This window comes from Etheostoma cragini, chromosome 13 (assembly GCF_013103735.1).
Source record: "Etheostoma cragini isolate CJK2018 chromosome 13, CSU_Ecrag_1.0, whole genome shotgun sequence".
Classification (NCBI taxonomy): Eukaryota; Metazoa; Chordata; class Actinopteri; order Perciformes; family Percidae; genus Etheostoma; species Etheostoma cragini.
In genome coordinates, this window is record NC_048419.1 from 7163399 (window position 1) to 7175176 (window position 11778).

General features: G+C 40.5%; 1 protein-coding gene across 1 annotated transcript in view; it reads left to right on the forward strand.

Moving 5' to 3' along the window:
• Window positions 1-11778, forward strand: part of LOC117955456 (kin of IRRE-like protein 3) — a 198763-nt gene that overhangs the window by 173062 nt on the left and 13923 nt on the right. The window contains exon 9 of the mRNA XM_034889984.1: window positions 1235-1361. Coding sequence (XP_034745875.1) covers window positions 1235-1361 — 127 coding nt within the window. The remainder of the gene's footprint in view (window positions 1-1234; window positions 1362-11778) is intronic.

The window sequence follows — 11778 nt, forward strand, 5'->3', positions numbered from 1 at the left end:
GTCGAGAGTCATTCGTAGCGAGCCTGCTGCACTATCAACAAAATGATCGATTTGGGAGGGACTTATAGCATAGGAGTCATCCGTTACTTTGTGATTTGGTAATGAACTAAATGCTAACGGAATCGCATCCTTAAATTTAGCTACAGCACTATCAGATAGGCATCTTGTATAGAAGGTTTTGCCTAATGGCATGTAGTTCAGTAGTATAAACTCAAAAGTTATCAAACAGTGGTCAGATAAAAAGGGATTCTGTGGGAACACTATTAAATGTTCAATTTCAACACCATACACCAGAACAAGATCAAGGGTGTGGTTAAAACGGTGAGTTGGTTTAAGAACACTTTGAGAGAAGCCAATAGAATCTAAAAGAGAGATAAACGCAGTGCTAAGGCTATCATTCTCATCGTCCACATGAATATTAAAATCCCCTACAATAATAACTTTGTCCGTTTTTAGCACTAAGTTTGACAGAAACTCTGCAAATTCGGATAAAAATTCAGAGTATGGACCAGGTGCTCGGTACACTATAAGTTTCAGCAGTTATTTTCTATACATTTTTTTTCTGTATTTATTTTTAAGTTAATAGTTATGTTCAATATTTTTGTTTTTTTCTTTATGCACCAACCACCTACGCAGATTCCTTATATGTTTTACTTACTCGGCAATAAACCTTTTTCTGGTACCGATTACTGAAATAAGCAATTGTCCCTGTTGTACCAAAAGCATGCCGGACTGTAAGGCGTCAGGATTATGTTATATCATAGTTCAATTAATTACTATAATATATGCCCTGGAGGGCCATGATATTCTGCAGTGCCTTGCTACACCATGTATTGCCTAGGAGTGCCCTGCCACACATGAATTACTATTTCAATTATCTGTTAGTGTGAATATTATTGCCACTGTCAGACACTGCCTACCAAGAGCCTGGGTCTGTCCAAGGTTTCTCCTTATAAGGAAGTCCCCCCAATAAGTGAACTGTGACAATACTGAACCAAATTTCCCCATCTTTGGTATAACACAGTTTACCTTAACAAAAAAATAGAACCAAATTAATCACCCTTCAGTTTTGCATGCTTTGAATTACATGAAATAAATTAGTTTAGAAATTGTTGTCAGTGTGGACTTCTTGTTAAACGCCACTATCCATTTTTTTCAATGTGATTGTTCTATAACTAGATATAAATGACTGGTGTCTCCTCTGGACTTTGAAACTGTTTCCTTTACATCACAGGTGCTTAGCAACAAGAACACTCTGACACTGAAAGCAGTAAAGCCGGAGGATGCTGGGAAGTATGTGTGTCGGGCTGTAGTATCCAGAGTGGGTGCCGGGGAGAAAGAGATGTCACTAACTGTGAATGGTAAGAACAATGGCCTATCATGCGCTGAATAGGTATGGCACTTTGTCTACACAGCAGTTGGTCCCGTCTAAAGTAATGCACAGAATATACAGAGATGTTTGAGGTGCTGAGGACGGAGAATCTAGCCTCGCTAATAAATCAATAAACTCTGCATTGTGCTGACATCAATTGAAATCTTTGTGTAAGTCTCAAACATAAAGTGGCTATATGTAAATTTCAGTTTGTGTTGATTCTAGTGGCCCCTTTGGACAAAAACGATAGTGTTTTTACCACACCCGCTGTCGTAAAGGTCTTTTCTTTACGGTGCTGTATTATCCACTTTAGATTAGGGAGTTAGTGTTACCAGGAGGTCATATAGTTGCGATGAATGATTTGTTCTGTTAATTAATCATGTAAAAAAAAAAAAAATCTCAAAGTGAAATTTTCATGCCATGGGACCCTTAAGTGATTGTTGTAGTAACCAATGTAATAATAACTTAAGATTAATATTGTGCATCTCATGGAACCCTAGGACGCTTTACACAAGTACAGGGTGGACAAGGGAAAAGAAAATAGTAGGCCAACACAAACTTAAAAGAAATAAAAAATGGTACAAGCCCAACCGTCGTCTGCCACTTTCCCTTTTATCCTATAGTTGTCCTTCGTTTAATTTTCTTCTTTCCTGTGATGGCCCTGCCCTGTATTAGCCATGACTACATAAACAGATAACTTCTAAAATAAAATCAAAATACAGTTAGGCCTATACGACGATATCTCCTGCTACCTTTCACCTGGCCAGCTACAATTACAGGCTTTTCCGGTGTTTAAAGAAAACTGTGACCGTCAGAATTTGTTACGGTAGACATCTGAATGTCTCAACAGAAATCGAGAATCATCAGACCAGGCAACATTTTTCCAGTCTTCAACTGTCCAATTTTGGTGAGCTTTTGCAAATTGTAGCCTCTGTTTTCTATTTGTAGTGGAGATGAGTGGTACCCGGTGGGGTCTTCTGCTATTGTAGCCCATCCGCCTTAAGGTTGTGCGTGTTGTGCATTCACAAATGCTTTCCTGCATAACTCGGTTGTTACGACTGGTTTCAGTCAAAGTTGCTCTTCTATCAGCTTGAATCAGTCGGCCCATTCTCCTATGACCTCTAGCATCAACAAGGCATTTTCACCCACAGGACTGACGCACACTGGATGTTTTTCCCTTTTCACACCATTCTTTGTAAACCCTAAAAATGGTTGTGCGTGATAATCCCAGTAACTGAGCAGATTGTGATATACTCAGACCGGCCCATCTAGCACCAAAAACCATGCCACGCTCAAAATTGCTTAATTCACCTTTCTTTCCCATTCTGACATTCAGTTTGAAGTTCAGGAGGTTGTCTTGACCAGGACCACACCCTTGCATTGAAGCAACTCCCATGTGATTGGTTGATTAGATAATTGCATTAATGAGAAATGAACAGGTTTTCCTAATAATCCTTTAGGTGAGTATATATAGTGTATGTATGTACAGTATATATAGTAGTAGTAGTAGTAGTAGTAATAGAAGTAGTAGTATAAGCATAAATTTATCGCGTGACGTGAATCAGTCTTTGTCCACTTCATGAAAGCACCTACCCCTTCTGTTCTGATCTGGTTAGTATTTCTTGGGACAATTCTGCACAGAAACAAACACTCACCCACACACACAACACATGCTGAGAAATTAAAGAAACAATCACTGATCCAAAATTGGAATATCAGCATAGCCATTGGAAGACTAAAAATCCCCCAAAATGAGTTTAAACAGGGTGAAGCTGCAGAACAGCAGTCACTGACAGTTAATGAGGCTGCATATAATTGATTCAAAATGGCCACAGTCCACAGCTTAATCTCCACTCCGACCAATGGCCACAGTTCATTGTAAAATAAAATGTCAACCTTGCAGACAAAGCCACAGAATTGACTTCACAACTCAAATGTAAATGCTTTGATATTTTTTTACAAAAAGGTAGATAATAAAGAAATAAAGCTGCACTCAGTGATGACTTGGCTGTTGCCTCTCCTGGCATGTCAGAGGTACTGGCGGGATGCAGGTTGAGAAAGTTGTGAATATCCTAACCATGTGCCACTGCAGGCACGAGTTAAAGCAATTACAAACCGGGCAGCGTGACAAATCAACAACACCAAAATGCAAAATAATCGGCTGTAAATATTATGAATCAAAGCCATTTTGCAATAGTTTTCAAGAAAAGATTTACATATTTACGCCAGCTCATCTCCCATGTCAGTGGGACAGCTAGAGATCCTTCTGGGAACCCTGCTTGAGCGATGAGAACATATCTAATTTCTTTTGATACTTAAAGCTACATTGTGTTAGAATTTCTCCCATCTAGCGTTGAGACCATATATCGCAATCAACTCTCTCTCTCCCCAGTACGAACGTAAAGTACGTATTGCAGCTACGGTAGCCGTCATGCTTCAAAAAGCAAAAGTCTACAAAAGGCCGTCTATCAGCCGTGGTCGTTGGAGTTTACGTCAGAGAGTGGCGCACCACGATACCCATTAGCAGCAGCTGTGAGTCAAACGCGAAAGGCGGAGCAGTATAGCCTGTATGTCCCTTACCGGCTAACATATTTCAAGATTAGTGACATATATTATTATGGAGTGTCTATCCTAGTTATGCAAGTGCAAATGCAAAATTTCAAGTCAATCGGAATACTTGAAATTGGTGGTGGAGGTCAATATTCATAAAAAAAGGACAAGTTTGTGAACAGGCAACACAGATTTTGATATGAAACAACTACAAACATTACACAATGTAGCTTTGAGTACCGTACAGTAAATATCAGATACTTTAAAGGTAAAATGAAAATTTCACTTTATGAGGTTTAACATTAATATGCATTCCCCAGCCTGCCTATGGCTCCCCAGTGGCTAGAAAAGGCAATAGAATGAACTGAACTTTTGTTTTTTGCTTAAAGCTATGGTGCGTAGTTTCTTTCGCCCCCATGAGAAATTCTAAGTAATGACAACACTGCCGGCGCGTCCACATGATACAAACAGGGGTTCATGTTTTAAACGCTGTGATTAGTGACTTTACTAGTACAGATGCAGCAGAGGACATTTTTGATTGTTTAAAGAGATTTGGGTCTATTTAGAAAATAGTCCGAGTGGATGATTCCACCAGTGAATATTACAAAAACCTGATCATTGAATATTCAAATCGCTCTGCTTTAGCCACTTTTGAGCCACGGTTGCCATATACCATATTCTTCAGACTTTAAGTCACTCCGGAGTATAAGCCGCATCAATCAAAAAATGCGTCATGAAGAGGAAAAAAACAAAAGTCGCACTGGACTATAAGTCGTATTTAATTAGAAATGTATTTTACAAAATCTAAGACCAAGAACAGACATTTAGCTCAAAGAACAACAGGCTGAATAATTAACGTGTCTGGTATGTTAACAGTAACACATTAAGTTATTCAACTACACAATAGCACACAAAACTACTAACCGGGCCTAGAAGATGTAACCGCACCGTTGACAAGCCTCTCCTGGCAGCATGTTTTTGAAGCATGCATCTGTGGACCCGTTCCTCCAGCTGTGGCCATCTGTGGACCCGTGCCTCCAGCTGTGGCCATCTGTGGACTTGTTCCTCCAGCTTTGGCCATCTGTAGACTAGAGGATGGATACCCGACCCGAGCCCGGCGGGACCCGACGGGACCCGACGGTACCCGACGGGCCGGGCCGGGTTCGAACTGATTTTTAGAAAGGATGCTTGGGTTCGGGTCGGGCTCGGTCACATCAGCCCAATAAAGCATTTAACATTTTTTTGTTACCGCATCTCTCTTTTTGGGGCGGCTTATCAATACAGGTTAAGCAAGGTATTTATTTTACTCAGATTTACTGAAATAATCCCCCACAAATGATGTTAATAAAAGCGGGCTTTTCACACAAACAAACATACATGTGTCATTAGTATAAGAAACAAATGCGATTTTAACTGTGTCGGGCTCGGGTCGGGCTCGGACATAAATATCTTAATGCCTGTCGGGCTCGGGTCGGGTTCGGTTACTGCTCTGTCGGACGCGGGCCGGGCTCGGACAGAAAAATCCGGCCCGATCCGCACTCTACTGTGGACCCGCTCCTCCAGCTCTGGTCATCTGTGGACCCGTTCCTCCAGCTCTGGCCATCTGTGGACCTGTTCCTTAAGCTCTGGCCATCTGTGGACCCGTTCCTCCAGCTCTGGCCATCTGTGGACCCGTTCCTTAAGCTCTGGCCATCTGTGGACCCGTTCCTCCAGCTCTGGCCATCTGTGAACTCGTTCCTCCAGCTCTGGCCATCTGTGGACTCGTTCCTCCAGCTCTGGCCATCTTGCATTCAGCCCGCAATTAGCTTTCTTTTCTTCTTTGCAGTAAGAGTAACCTTTTCACCAGTCCCTCACAAGTTCTTGACTCGCTCAATTACCGTTATTGGCTGCATATTTTACTACATGCAGTTTGTGATCTGCAGAAAAAGGATTTTCTTTTTGGGGGCATTTTGTTTTTGTTCAGTCTTTCTCAGTTGTCTTTAGGAGCAGCATATAGTCTTACAGCCTAGAACGCCCTCTTGCTGCTGTAGACGATAATGTTTTCAGTATGAATTAACATTTAAAAACATGTTAAATTTTGTGTATATATACATAGCATATAGCTCTTGAAAAGTTTTTCTGGTTTTACTATTTATAGGCATGTGTTTGATTGCAATAAACATGTTTGTTTTATTCTACAAATGTTTTGACAACATTTCTTCTAAATTCCAAATGAAAATGTTTTTCAAATTTATTTTAAGAAAATGAAAACTCGTCAAAATAACAAAATTGTTTTCAGACCTCAAAAAATGCTAAGAAAACAAGTTCCCATTCATTCTTAAACAACAAAATACTAATATTTTAACTTAGGAAGAGTTCAGAAATCAATACTTGGTGGAATAACCTTGATTTTTAATTCCAGCTTTCATGCGTCTTGGCATGCTCTCCACCAGTCTTTCACACTGCTTTTGGGTGAGGTTATGCCACTCCTGGCACAAACATTCAAGCAGCTCAGCTTTATTGGATGGCTTGTGACCATCCATCTTCCTCTTGATCAAATTCCAGAGGTTTTAAATGGGGTTCAGGTCTGGAGATTGGGCTGGCCATGAAAGGGTCTTGATTTGGTGCTCCTCCATCCACACCTTGATTGACCTGGCTGTGTGGCATGGAGCATTGTCCTGCTTGGAAAACCAATCCTCAGAGTTGGGGAACACTGTCAGAGCAGAGGGAATCAGGTTTTCTTCCAGGATAACCTTGTACAATGGTTGCTTCATTTGTCCTTCACAAAGACAATTCTGCTCAATTCCAGCCTTACTGAAGCATCCGCGGATCATCACTGATCCTCAAATTTAAAAGTGGGGGCACGACACTGTGGCTTGAAGGCCTCTCCAGTTCTCCGTCTAACCATAAGATGACCAGGTGTTGGGCAAAGCTGAAAATTTGACTCATCAGAGAAGATGACCTTACTCCAGTCCCTAGGGTCCAATCCTTATGGTCTTTTGCAAACTTTAGCCTGGCTTGTCTTTGCTTCTCATTGATGAAGGGCTTTTTTCTGGCTTTGCACGACTTTAGCCCTGCTTCTAGGAGCCTGTTTCGCACAGTCCTTGATTTGCACTTTAGCCCAGCTGCTGTTTTCCATTCTTTTTGTAAATCACTTGATGTCATGGTACGGTTTTTGAGTGACATGCAAATGAGTTGGCGGTCATCCCGGTCAGTGGACAATTGTTTTCGCCCTTTTCCAGTCTGTAGCTTTGTTGTCCCCAATGTCTGTTGCTTGACCTTGTTCTTATGAACTGCCGTCTTTGAAATGTTAAGGATGGAAGCAACCTGACGCTCATTGTACCCTTCTGCCAGTAAAGCCAGAGTTGAACCCTTCTTTTCCTCTCTCAAAACTTTTCTTTTTATCTCTTGTGGCATGGTCAATTGTTCCTTTTTTGTGTAGATTACCTGTGTGGTACTATTAGCCCTGTTTTGCCATCCAGCAGGCCCTATTGCAAAAGGATAGTGATGACCACAGCAGTGGCTTTTATACTTTTACTCGTTAAATAAGATTTGGCTCTGGTGATCACTTAATCAGCACCTCATTAAGTAGAATGAGGTGTGCCTGGTTTGGAATTTAACAGCTACTGGATTGGAATGGCTGCCATACATGTAGAGATACTGATTTAAGACAAATAAAGGAATGGTCTCTTAATTTTTTCCAGAGCTGTAAGTCGCACTTGACTATAAGTCGCAGGACCAGCCAAAGTATGAAAAAGTGTGACTTATAGTCCGGAAAAATACGGTAAGCATTCTCTAGAAGAGAGAGGTCATGGATTATATCAAGGCATTAGCAACTGAGTACACAGCTACAGTTGTTAGCAGTTGCACAACAAATTACCTCAATGAACTAAACCAACTAGCAAAGCACAGTGGGAAAAATTTTGAAGAGGTGTTAAAAGACAAGATGAGCAAGATCGTTGAACAAGTGGGGAAGCAACGCTGTGACTTTGAAGAGTCAGTTCAAATAGTTGAGCTAACACAACTGCTGGCATCTGGGCCTGACTGGCAGGAATCAAATTCAATTACCTCAGGTACTAGAATACCTGTTACCCTGTCAGGACATGAAATAACCACACCTGAACTACAAAGACTCGTTGTCGAACCGATTGTAAGAAAAGAAGACATAAGCTCTCGCTCACTGTCTCCACTGAGACTGCGTGCTTTTTTTTGTGTGAAATCTCCTAATCCTAGCAATGAAGCAGATTATGAATCATGGCGCTCTCTTATGGATTACTTCTCTCTGATCCTAGCTTGTCTCCCTTTCATGTTACCAGACGAAATATTGAGATGTCTGTTGTCCCCTGCAGCCGATGTGAACCACATCTGTTAAATGCACTTTTTTATTTTTATTTAACCTTTATTTAACCAGGAAAGTCCCATTGAGGTTAAAAACCTCTTTTTCAAGGGAGTCCTGGCCAAGAGGCAGGCAAAAACACAATCAATTACATATATAAAAGTTGTACAACACAGATAGTTAAAACATTTACAATGTAAACAGGTCATTTCAGCTTCTCTCAATCTGGATTTAAAAACATTTAACGAAATCAGTTCAGATAATTTCAAGTCTTTTTGCAAAGAGTTCCATGCAGAAGGAGCGGAGTAGACAAAAGCCCTTTTTCCTAGATTTGTACGGACAAATGGAACAAAGAGCAGCAAGTGATCATCTGATCGCAATGAATAGGAACCGACACTTCTCCATGTGATTAAACTACTGATGTAGGATGGCAACAGACCTAGCATGGCCTGATAGATAAAAATATGCCAATGTCTTGATCTCCTGTTTGACAGCGATGGCCATCCCACTCTAGAATACAAGTCACAATGATGGGTTAGATTTGTACAATTTGTAATAAATCTCAGAGACGCATGGTACACAGTGTCAATCTTATGCAGACACTGTGCTGAGGCGGTCCCATACACCATATCACCATAATCTAAGACAGATAAAAATGTCGCAGTCACTAGCTGTTTTTTTACTTTTTTGCTTCACTTAAGTCTAGAGAAACGAGGACTGCTGTGCCACAACAAGACAAGGGCTGCAGTAAAACAATCCTATGAAGTCTGCTTGACATTGATGCAAGTGATTAAGAGGACTTATTAGTACCAAAAGCACAGCACAAGTTGACATAAAAGAAACACAGCAATGGTGTTGAAACAAACCAGATAAGATTTCTACTCTTATAACCTGGCCAGTACTAAAAACTCTAAAGGAACTTGGTTTTGCTGGGTACTATAGGTTTGTTAATTTGTTAATTTGGATATTGTCAAATCTCTACATAATCGTACGTCTGGTTATCTATCATCACAGAAAAGGTTGAAACCAATGGTATACCGTGAACAGTACCTGAACCCTAAATTACCATTGGTTGGCCGATGGAGGCAGCTTGTCAGCAGGCCTTAAAAACTGTGACTCATAAACTTACTACTACTCCAGTTCTTACTTGCATCTGGCTGAAGCTGGTTTGGTTTCTATTTACACACCATCCAGGCCATCAGTGACAAACAGCTCACCTACAGTTTAACTGAGATAGACTCCCAAAACTATGGTCTGGCCCTTGTTCAGTCACTTTAAAATTTTGCTGACACACTCTCTAACAGTTTTGTGAATTGTCAGTTTGGATTCTTCATCATTCCTCAAGACGAAAGAAACTGAAATGGCTGAAAAACAATGGTAGGACCAAACCATCGGACCTGTCATATCTCAATTGAAATATGGAGAGACATCATGACCTACCTTGAGGGATGAACTTCCAGAGTTGTCCCTTCTTCTTTGAGAATTAAATTGCTTAGAGCTCCGAAACAACATTCTAGAAAGGAGTAGACAAGTAGGACCTCAATGGTCCTATCAGCTTGTCCTGCCACAGGAATTTTGCTACTAAGTCCTGACCAGTACACATGATGATGAAACATGACCTAGATCGACTCCAGTATACACAATATTAGGTTTCAGGTTTCAATTGACTGTCTGAGCTGTCATTCTGCGCAAAGCATGTAGCATCACAGATGCCAGATGTCTGATCCAAACAACACATGGTGGTAACTTATTTGGCTGACAGACATGCAAACAACGACTGGCAATCAACAGCTAAAAAGCCTATAATCTGATCTTTTAATACTTTTTTGCATTCCACCTAACAAGTGATTGTCTGGTGAACATAATGGCTGTGTCTCAAACTGCCTAGTTGCACACTTCAAACAGTTAGTTTTTAAGTATATGGTGTAGATAACACAAAATTCAGTGCACTGAAAGGACCTGGTCGACCGGCAGCTGATTGGACGAACGTGTCACGTGGGTCTGGCTTCTCCCGGATTTCACAACCAAGCTTAATAGTGTTCAGATGGCGGCTTGTTTGGAATACGATCTTGAATTTTACAAAAATAGTTAACTAAAACTTGTTTCTGAAAACATTTTAAGGGAAAAATAGGCTATACAGTTGCTAAAACTGTCTGTTTTTTTGATTGACAAAGGTCAGTTTAATATATTTTCATCAGATGTTTAGAGACGGCAATACGAGCCCACCAATGAAACACAGCCTTTGAGTGAGTGTAGGAAGACTGTTTCTTTCAAGTAACTTGATATTTTAGGGCTCAGGGCCAGCTCACTTAATTTTTCAAAATGACAGTTTTGTATTGCTTTGCCATCTCATACACTCAATGTATGTGGAATTCCATCTACAGTGTGTGATTCATACTAAACATCAAGCAGAATATATTCCATCCACGTTGTGCACATTTACAATTATATAAGCTTATTTAGAACCTCCAAACAAACAAAGGCATGGAACCAATTTAGAAATGTATCGCTTAAATGAATTCCAATCATTGTTCAGGTGATCGTTCGTTTTATAACTCATCAGATTGACGATGCATTGACATGACAACCTACCCTGGAAATCCAGAGTTCTCACGAGAGCACATTTTGAATTTGTTCAGCGAGTTACTCTGGCATAGAGTAATGCTGCTCAATAGGGATGAGCAAGTCAGCATTACCTGTATCTGTATCTGTGTCTGTGTCTGTTTACCACATGAATTATTTGTATCCGTATCTGTACTTGGACTGGTCGGGGCCTAACCCGTAAGTGGACAGAATTTAACCGGGCAGGGCTTTAACCGGTATCTTATTTTAAGCATGCAATTGATATGGGTTGATCAGAAATTGTAATATTTATTGCTGATTAGAAAACTACATACATGACAGCATCGAGCTTCAGATCAATGGTGTTGTCATGGTAACAAACAAACTATATACCGAACACGTTTTGCAACAATGAATACAACACATGTGGTTGCAATTATGAAGTAAAATGTAATGAACAAGAGTTTTCATACTCAATATAACTTTCTTTTTTTAACTTTAAATTTTTGTATGATCTGTGGAATTTTTGTTTCTTTTTTATTTCCACACCAGGGGCCTGTTGCACGAAAGTAGAATAAAGATATCCAGGATAAGTGAAAAAGCGCAGCTTGACTTAGTGTGATCTGCTCATCGCGGCTTAATCGGTTGCACGATTGCCAAGCCAGGATGAACAGGTGAAGCTATGTCAAGCCAGGTGTAGATAGCTGGGATAAGTGCACGTTCACGGCTTTCTCACATAGACCACGGTAACGATCACAGATTTACTGATGCAGAATTGAGAAGACGCATGCGCCATATGTTTCACCCAATGAGCAGCAGCTTAAATGAAAAGTAACGAGGAGGTGAAGAATTTAATATGCAGAAAGGGAAATACGGCTCTTATCAAACGGAGAGAAAAAAACGAACAGACCATAGCGGACCCGACTGAATGTGTAGGGTGTAAAAATATCTTCTTAGCCTATAGTCACTCCACATTTTA